The 10,010-nt window shown below is 45.2% G+C and overlaps 1 protein-coding gene across 5 annotated transcripts in view; it reads left to right on the forward strand.

Annotated features, from left to right (window-relative positions):
- ETV6 (ETS variant transcription factor 6) overlaps positions 1 to 5,810 on the forward strand; it is a 223,319-nt gene extending 217,509 nt beyond the window's left edge. For all 5 annotated transcript variants that reach the window (XM_008513529.2, XM_070619113.1, XM_008513530.2 and 2 more), the window contains one exon: positions 1,632 to 5,810. In XM_008513529.2, coding sequence (XP_008511751.1) covers positions 1,632 to 1,737 — 106 coding nt within the window. In that variant the 3' untranslated portion in view covers positions 1,738 to 5,810. The remainder of the gene's footprint in view (positions 1 to 1,631) is intronic.
- The last annotated feature ends 4,200 nt before the right edge of the window (positions 5,811 to 10,010 follow it).

The raw sequence follows: 10,010 nt of genomic DNA on the forward strand, positions 1-10,010 counted from the left end.
GCAGAGGATTATATTTTATATAATTGTTTTAGACCTGATGGAGATTTTCAATAAATGTTTCTTGACAAGCCTGGTATGGAGAATGCAAAAAGTAATCAAAAGAAAAAAAGAGTAGTTTGGAGGGCCAAATAGAGCATATCTGTGGTCTTGGCCTTGAGGGGTTATTAGTGACTTCAGATGTGGAGGGAGAAGTTTTAGCTAGGGGATAAAAGCAGAAGATGGACCTGCAGATGCTACGGATCATACTGCCTGAGAAGTTCAGCAATAATGGGCAGAACAGAAAAGTCGTAGTAGCTGAAAGGTTCCTGGGCTTCCAGTAGTGATTTTCAACATGATAAAAGGAAAGAATAGTGCTATTAGTGATGAGAGATTAGTCATTTTTGAGGAAACGAGTGTTGGAAGCCGGACTTGCCACAAAATGAAGGCTTCTTGGTATAAAACCCAGTGTGTAATCAAGTGAAGTGTTAAATTGTGGGTACTCTTCACAGGGTTTCTGGGCTTTGAGGGAAGGAAGATGTCAGTAAGGACTGGTGCCTTTAAGCAGCTCTTTGATGATGAGGCAGAGCTTAGAGAATGAGTAGGGCTCAGACATTGAAAGGAGTAAAGAGGTTCCAAATAAGAGCAAAGCTAAAGGTTTGGAGGAGGGCATGAGCCATGATTTATATAAGAAAAAAAGACGGGCCCAACTGGAGTAGAGGGTTCATGCTAGCAAATAGTGGAGAGCAAGAGTTTGCTGGGTAGAGATGACAGAGGACTCTGATGGGCAGGCCAAAGAGTGTATCCTTGACTTGCTTAGTGGTCATCCTAGGCTTTTGAACATGGAGTGTTGAGAGAAAATGTATGTCCTAAGACAGTTCATCTGGTGCAGGGCAGAGTATATGGGAAGTTGAGGGTGGGCAGGAACAGAGTGGGCTGTGGAAAGGGCACTCCTACAGTAAGGGCAGGACGCTTGCACCCAGGCTGCCTTCCTGCACCATGTAAATCGTGGTCGAAACAGGCCACTGATGTTATCTCCAAGCAAAGCCATGAAAAAGAAGATAAGGCTTGCTGTGTGCACCTAGCTGCAAAGGAAGCTAGACTAAAGGGGATTAATTGCTAGCATTTTGGGTGGATTAGTGTTAATGTTGAAATAGATTCTCTTTCTTTTTGCCTTTCTAATTTCCAAAAGCCCTACTAACTTGCCCTATTATCAAAATTTTCCATTCATGTTTACTTGTATCCTTCGAGCTAAATTCAAGTTTGAATACCATTCCCTGGGCTCATGTTCCGGGTTAGAAATGGATATACAGCTCTCATGGGTCTTTGTAAAATCTAACTCTAAAAATAAGAAACGCAGATAAGTGAGCTGTACTGGGCTTCCCTCGTATGGTCATGCAGGAATGCACAGCTCCAAGGGGCGCTCTCTACCCCACAGTCATCCTAGACTTTTTTACAGTTATTTCGCCATTTTTCAGGCAGGCAGAGGAACAGGCACTTTTTTCTAGTTTGTGCTAAGTTAGCATCAATGGCCGGGTTTGGTAGCTCTCCAGCTGTATGAGATGATGGGGCCTTTCTTTTTTTAGGTTAGATTTGAGGTGAAGACAACTTTAGGAAAATGCAGTCTCTTTACTCCTCTATTTTCTCTTCCAAAGGTTTATGAAAACCCCAGATGAAATCATGAGTGGCCGAACAGATCGTCTGGAGCACCTTGAGTCCCAGGAGCTGGATGAACAAATATACCAGGAAGATGAATGCTGAAGGAACCAACCCCGACCTGAGCGGGCGGCAGCCGAGGGAACCTGCCCACCAGGATTGCTGGAGGCGTGATGGAGCAGGCGGGCTGAGGAGAGTGAAGGAAGAGACCCAGAAATGGGAGTGACGCTTCTCTTGCGTACCCGGAGGGACCCCAGAGCACCTTAGACAAACCACCCAGCAAAGGCGGGGCTGGAGTTCTGGCCGAGGGCACAAGCCCAGGACTCGAGTTTCACATTTCCTACCCATTGGGAATCTCTCCATCTGTAATTCCTCACCCTCACCCTTCCACCTATTGTTAGTTTCATGGTGTTTTTGTTTTTGTTTTTTTAAGAACATGCAGTTTGACTTTTCAGCATTCATACAGGGGAAGACATCCGAGGTTGTTTTCCTATGGAAATATATATCTATTATATATATATATTTTTTTTGCAAATCTCACAAAGTGCGGGAAGCCCAGCTGGTCAGGAAAGAATACTTGCAAAAGGGTTCAGGTTCCTCTTTATCCTGCCACGTGGATCAGGTTTGTTCCTGTTGCTGTTGGGTCTTGGCTGGGGAAAAAAAAAAGAAAAAAAAAAAAGATGCTTTTACAAAGGATAAAGTGAAAAAGAGAGCTCTCTTTTTCTCTCTCTTGCTCTCGCTCCTTCCCTGCTCCCCTCCCCCCGCCCTCCCCGCCTGCTGTGGAGCTCCAGCCGCCCTTCAGCAGAGGTCAGCCTCTTGCAGAGTCTTGGGAGTTGTTGGCAAGCAGAATCAGTGGCCTGGGTGTTTTGTGGCCACCGCCACAAAATCAAACCCACATTCCAGCGTCTGGCTACCCGTCGGAGGGAGGTCAGAAACGTCCACAGATGCTGCTGTCCTCCAGAAAGATGAGTGCTGATCCAGCCCCTGACACAGCTGTGAGAACCGTGGGCTTGGTGGTGCCACAGAGCGTAAGATAAGGATGGAAGGCCATCCAGGCTATTCGGAAAACCCCAGCACCTTGGGATTAGCTTGGAAGTACTGTAAAGTGGAAAATACGAAAAGACCGCACAGGCCTGATGGTCCAGAAACTGGGTGAAAAATCTGTCGTGGGGATTTATTGGTTTTTGAGGCTAGTGAGAAAGGAAGGGTTTTCTGCTCCATCCCAGAGGCCATCTTCTGGTCAGTTTCATGCCCTCACCTGATTTTTTTAGTTTCTAGCCTTTTTTAAAGTTTCCTGGTCCCCATAGGACACAGGACATTTGAGAGGAGAGGATCCTGGCACGCAGTCTCAGTTCCTACCGGGGGCGGCCCAGTCTGGGCAGACAGGAAATTCCTCAGATACGTTACTGTTTCCTTCTTTCATAGCTGTGTTTCAGAATGGACCCCTTCGTGGCTGTTTTTCACCTCAAAATATGGTCGGTAGTGTCTTGTAGAATGAGGGAAGTGCCACCCCTTAGTACTTTTGATGATAACAAATATTTTTAAAGAGCTGTTTTAGATTTTTTTTTCCTTTTCTAGCCATCTAAATGAACTCTTTCAATATGGCTTCAGAATCCAATATTAAGAGTAGAGTCTTTTTTAATCCAAAAGATGAGACCTGCCTTACAAAGAACCCCTCCTCGTTTCTCTGTTTCCTGTGCTCGGTTGGGTGAGCATCTCCTGGCTCCCCCAGGTGCCTGTGTGCACTGTCAGCAGCAGTTCCCAAGGGAAGCTGCCAGACCTCCAGGCACCTCCTCAAGCCATTTCTGAGTGGAGTCAGGCACATAAAGGTGGCGGCACACAGGCTGGAGGAATTCTCCCCCACCTTACTGACTAGGACACCAGCCTGGGGAGAGGGAGGGACAAATAGATTGACTTCTGATTCAAGGACACTGGAATTGAAGAGCTGATCAAGGCTCTTCAGTCTTGCCCTGTTCCTGCCTCTTATCAGGTCGCAGGTAGACACGTGGAGGTGGCCAGCCTCCTCCCACTGTCACATGCTCCTTCCACTCTACCTTCCGTAATGTTGGGCTTGCAGTGAGGTCAGGGACCTTCTGGGTGAGGCTAGAGGGTCGCGTTATGAAGGGTTTGGTCTCAGACTGAACGGTGATGAGATGCCGCTGTATCCCAGCGCGCCACAGATGTCTTTCGAAAGTGTTCAGCACGCAGTGATACATTTTCTACCCTCTGTGATGACTGATGTTGTATCTCACATGGAGAGATTAAGCCAAATACCTGGTGTGTTGTGAAAGCCATTGAGTTTAAGGGCTGCAGAGAAAGGATAGATGTTCACTGAAGCCCTTTGTTTGAGCATGAAATCAGAGACCAGGGTATGATGTTCCTCTTTTCTAAGATTAGGACACCTCCTTCTGTTCACTTTACCCAAGTATAAAGACTCAGGCTCTTACCGTGCAAAGAATCTTATGGTTGAATCATGGAGGGAAATTCTCTTCTGCCCAAGAATTTCTGTATTTAAAGTAATATCCTGTGAGAATATATAAGGCTTAGGATGACACTAAGCCTCTTGAAGAGAAAATAGGATGTGCTAATTCCAATGGAGTCTTTATTTCCCATCAGATGTTATCAATAATGATTTTCTGTTGATTCCCTTAATGGAAAAAGTCCTCCTCATTTGTCCTTCGAGAGAATACCTGGGCAGTGCTGACACCGGGGATACAGTATTTAGACACGGCCTACCCCAAAGATTTCAGATTCAATTTAGCAAACCTTGATGAAGCATGTGCTAGATGCCATGAGGGCTTCACAGATGAATCGGGTACGATCCCTGCCCTTGGAGGGTTTATATTTGACTGCAGAATCTATCTAGCATGAAATTTGTCACTTCAACACTAAGTACTAGGGGTGATGAAAATGTCACCTGGAATCAAATTAAAAGCACATCCGTGATGCCAATAGTTGGCCTTTCCCTGCCGCTCCTGTGGGGATTCTTGACTTGCAGGATCAGAAATCAGGAAAGGAAAATGCAGAAGAGCGCTCAGGAGGAGAGCTGCCTCCAGCTGTGTCCTGGACCGAGGCTCTCACTTGTATCTTGAAATTCTCTAGCTTCTTCTCCCTGCACCTCAAGTTAGCCAGGTAGCCTCCTCTTCATCAGAGGAAAGCAGTGGTAATTGGCTGGACTGGCTGGATGGAAGTAACGTTATCTCTAAGATCTTTTTGTCCCAAGGCAAGTTGGTCTTGCCCAAATCAGCATCTCCAGTGTTCCAAATCCTTTTGGGGGGCCCCCACAGGAAAAGACGAATACCAGACTGATGGGTCTTCTCCTTTCAACAGTGTGTTTGGAACCCTCTGACCCATTGTCTTTTTACACTGATACCTTGTCCAAATGAGAATGGAGATTCAGCTGAAACAAATGGCTATGACGAGATTTACCTAAATGACTAAGTAACCACCATCTCCACCTTTCACTGCCCAGGACCCAACTCTGAATACATTTTTGAAATGTTAACTCCCTTTTGCAGAAGGGAAACCTAAGTATCATAGAGGTTGCCCTACGAACAGACAGCATGCCAGGGACAGAATTAGGATTGAGATTCAACCTGGCCTTACCCCAATTTGACCCATTCCCACCCAGGAAGCTGAAGATAAAAGATTAGGGAAAATATGCAAAGAACAAGGGCAGTTTTCTTTGCCCAAGCCTTGGGTGCTAGTTAGCTCTCACCCACTCAGCCTGCACATCTTCTCAGCAAAAACTTGGAATGAAGGAGGTGACACAAGGAAGTCAATGGGAGGGGGGAGGCAATAATCCCCACCTGTCTAAAAACCACAGGAACCTAACCTGATGCTCTTTCGGCCCCATCTGCATCAACACTAAACAACTACCAACTCCCTTAATCTTTCACACATGCCAAGTGAACATTTTTGAAGATTTCTCTCTGTGACTGCAACCACCTGCAAACCAGGACGAATCTAGAAGTTCTCTTTTTTTTTTTTTTGGTTTAATTTCTAATCTCTTGTTGTTTATGAGGTGTGGGGTTTATAAGGGACTGAATCAAATGAATGTAACAAAAAAGAAAAAAAAAACAAAAAAATGCCTTTTCTCAGGGCCAGTGAGTTGCAAATAATTTTTAAAGAAAAGCCTATAATTGCATCATCTCAATAAATTTTTTATAAAAAAAAAAGTCCCATGTCTCTGTTTTTAATAATATGAAATGGAGTCAGACAGGCAAGGTGCTCCAATGACGTAAATCCCATGTCCACTCAATTATGATATAAAGGGCAGTCGTGGTTTTTCACTGGCAGGGAGCCTGTGTCACAGAGCAGTCGGCAGGCAGTCTTCAGACAAGTGGCACCAGGAAGGTCAGAACAAACAGTTCCAATCTGGGCAGCTGCCACAGGTGGAGAAATTTGCCAGAAGGAACCCCAATCAGAGATGCTGGGGTTCTGTGCTGTGCCGAAGATGAATCAGTTCACTGAGGACTGAGGTGGTTCCAAGAGTTAAAGGAGCTTAGGTCGTCCCACAGTATAACTGCTCCTTACTGAAATCGTGGATGTGAGTCTAGGTGACAAGGGCATAAATGTGGAGGAGCGCCCATCACTAAACATAGGACTGTGATGACCTGGAAGGTCAGAGCCAGCCCCCGTGCTCAGAATGTCTCAGCCACACAGGCCGGTGGAGCCACATGCCAACCAGTAGGTGTTTGTGATTTCACCATTAAATATACCGCAGTCCACCAGAACTAAATATCTGCCATCAGGAGTGGGTAGAAACTAAGAGAAGAATGGAAAAGGTAGCAGTTTACATTGCTTGTTAGCAACTCACATGCAGGTTTGGGAAGCAGAAGTTTGAAATCAGTGGTCTCAGAATGTTGTGAAGTCATTTCTGTATTTAAGTTGTCCTAGGTACTCTGTCTCCCATGACCATTGATTGCTGAAATTTGGCCCTATATTCCATATTATCAGAGCACAGTATCAAATAATAAGGGTCTAGATATTTCCTGAAGCCCTAAAAACTCATCCAATGCTACTGTTTCTGTAACCCGGTATTAGCATTACCTGGGGATGGGTAGAAATGCAAATTATCAGTTCCCACCCTATAAACTAGATCAAAAACCATGGCTGTGGGGCTTCGTACTCTATTTTAACAAGTTCTCCGGGTGATTCCGAAACACTCTAAAGTTTGGGAACTGCTGCCAGCATCAATTTGTTCACCTTATGGAAAAAGTCTGTGGCCATTTTAACAATAAGTACACAGATTAATTGATGACAACTAATTTGCCTTAATACTACGTACGCACAATAATGGTGCATTTTTCCTAATTCTGGATGTACCGTGGAATGAGGCTAAATGGACACAGAATCACATACTGAAGTCCTCTTCTTGCTTCCTCCAAACCTTTTAAATATTCCATTTGCTACAAAGATGAGCTGTTTTCAAAGGTAACTCTAACAGCTGACCTGCCCTTGCAAATTAGAGCACAGCAATTTATTTGCCGCTTATCTGCCTAACCAGCCTAATCTAAAAAGAAAAACAAAAGGATCCTTCTCACCTGCCGACTGACCTTGGCTGGCTGTCCCTGGACTTATTAGGCAGAGCTCAGATGATCACCTAGCCTGGGTTTTTGCAGGGGACTCCAGAACCATTGAACTAGACCCCTGCTTCTCAAACCTGAAAGTGCTTGTGAATCACCTGGGCATCTTGATAAAAAGCAGATTTTGCCCGTGATATTACCATTTGGGGAAGAACAGGCAGAAGATCTGCTCTACCCTGTTCTCTGGGTGGGGCGTGAGATTGGACATTTTTAACACACTCCCCAGCGATGCTGATGCTGCTGGTCCTCAGATCACACTTCGAGGAGCAAGAGACGAATGATCTCCCTTCAAGCCCTGAGATTCGGACCCTAACGCAAAACTGAGCTGGCCTCTCTCTTTGCTGTATTCCTTTCCCAGTTTCTCCCTGGAATAGTCCCTGGAGCCAACCCCGCTCTGCAAGCAGTTTGCTGTTCTCCTTTCAGGGCAGCAACAAGAGTAAAGTAAACACCATGATCAAAAGTCTCTTTGCCAAGCAAAGGAACAGCTATGCATGTACCAGACCTTAATACAGGCACTCATGACCAGATGCCTCATGATCACCATCCTTATGGGAGAGAATGAGAATGCCTGGCATCACTGCATCTCTTCTAGCCTCTAGCAGCTTGATCATCACAAGCAGAAACTGACGATGGCATTCTTGTCATTCCAAAAGAAAATAGGATAGATGAGCAGATACTCCAAGATATCAACATTAAAAGCAGACAATCTTGGAGCAGTGGTCTCACTGTCAGAACTTACAGATTCACTTTTTTTTTTTAATAAGGCCTCAGCCCTGCTAGGTTGAAGAGTAGATCTCTGCTATCAAAAACCATCGAGTAAATTCTGCCTAATCTCTTCCAAGACAGCAGAAGACTATTCTCTCTCTCCCTAAACCCTCTTAACAACACTCTTCTGGAGTCCTCCGAGGGTCTCTTGCCTTTCTCCTCAACCAGAGTTTGGTCGTGAGATCCCACATGAGACCCCCTGAGTTGACCTTCGGTTCCTCTGTTGGCTGTGGGCATGCTAAGCTCTCCCTCTTTGGTGTCCCATCTGCAAGCGCTTCCGTGAAAGCAGCTGAATGCCTGCCTGCAATGGACGTCTCGTGCACCTCGGTCCCCCACTAGAGCTCTCGGAGGGGAGGAGAGTGTTTGACCCACTTTTACACGACCCGCCCCTTGCCTGGTGCCTCATCTTAATAAGTGTTTTGAATGAGGGAGTGAAGTCAGAGAAAATCCTTGTGACCGTGGGTTACACAAAGATTTCTTAGATATGACACCCAAAACACAATCCATGAAAGAAGAGAAAAATTGACAAAGTGGACTTCATCAAAATTAAAACTTGCTCTTCAAATGACACCGTTAAGAAAATGAAAAGACAAGGTACAGACTGGGAGAAAATGTGACTCTTTTCTGTACAAAATAAGAAATTTAGTACATGCACTGAGCAGATCACATTTTTACTTTATCTAAAACTATCTTGAAAGACAGTTATCTTTCCCTTCAGAACTGGGTATTGTTAGTCACTCACACACAAAAGACAGAGACATATTACATGTCTGCCATAATGAAACCATCTTCAAAACGTGTTTTAAAGTTATTTCTTCTGTCATGTTGACAAAACACTTGTCTCTGTTCTGTAGTTTATCTTTCCTCTTCCCTTTCCTTTTGTGAATTTCTGAACTAGGTAGCCTCTTGGGAGGCATCTTAAAAGGTTTTAAAATTAGATAATAAAATAAGTTTCTCATTCCTGGTAAACAGTGTTACACGCTGAATCGTTTGGTCTCCAAATTTCAGCCTATTGCAACTACAGGCAAAGCGACACTTTTAGACAGTGAGCCTCAGGGCTGGGGGAACAGCCTGCAATCTCCACATGTGACCTGCGGTGTCGGGAGCAAATGTGCCATCAGAGATAGGGCAGCACCAGCACGGATGCTGGTTTTGTCCACCTGAGGATTCTGAACTTGAGCTTCAACGTCCAACTTTCATTTTGTTAATTACATCAGGAATCTTAGGTAGAGACCTGAATTCACTGGTACCAAGTTTCTGATTTACTCCATTCTGATTCTGCACCCCTTACATAGGCTGGCGCTGGACACAGCTGGCCGGCTGGCCTGAGAGTGCACAAGAACAGAGTGGTTAGCCAGTGCAACCCTAGTCAGAACGCCTCAACCAAACCCCACCGGTCCTCTCACTACCTGTATGACCTCAGGCAATTTGCTTAACCTCTCTGTACCTCAGTGTCCTCAAATGTAAAATTGGGATGATGCTAATAATAGTCCCTACCTCAGAAGGATGGTTATGAGGATTAGATGAGTGATTACAGAGAAAGGGCTTAGAAAGGGCAGGGCACATGAGATAGTACCTGTTATGAGTTTTAGACTTTACTCTGCATGGACTAAGCCGCCTACTGCTGCTTCACCCAGAGAGGCTCTGCCTTCATCGGTTCTACACATCAAAGAGTCCCCAAAAAGAGACCTTCTGAAAAAAGTTTGACTGCTTTTGTTTTAGTTCAAACACCATGCAACAGATGAGGGGTCAGAGCCCCAGCCGGGTGAGGGGCTCCCCAAGCCCTCCCACACCCCCTGGTTGTCTGAGGCAGGGCCCTCAGCCTGGTGTCCTCATGGGCCAAGTTCTCAGCCTCATGAGCACCTGAGCACTCAGTGATATTTACTTGTGGCAATGGACTCAACCCAAGAGAAATATTGGCTTGATTCAGGTTGACTGAGGATATTTTGATCTGGTTTCATTCCAGTTCAATGGCTTTAGGAAATGTGTAGGTTTTGTTCTATTTAAAATTGGTTTGCGAAGTTC

This window comes from Equus przewalskii, chromosome 5 (genome assembly GCF_037783145.1).
Source record: "Equus przewalskii isolate Varuska chromosome 5, EquPr2, whole genome shotgun sequence".
In the NCBI taxonomy this organism is placed as follows: domain Eukaryota; kingdom Metazoa; phylum Chordata; class Mammalia; order Perissodactyla; family Equidae; genus Equus; species Equus przewalskii.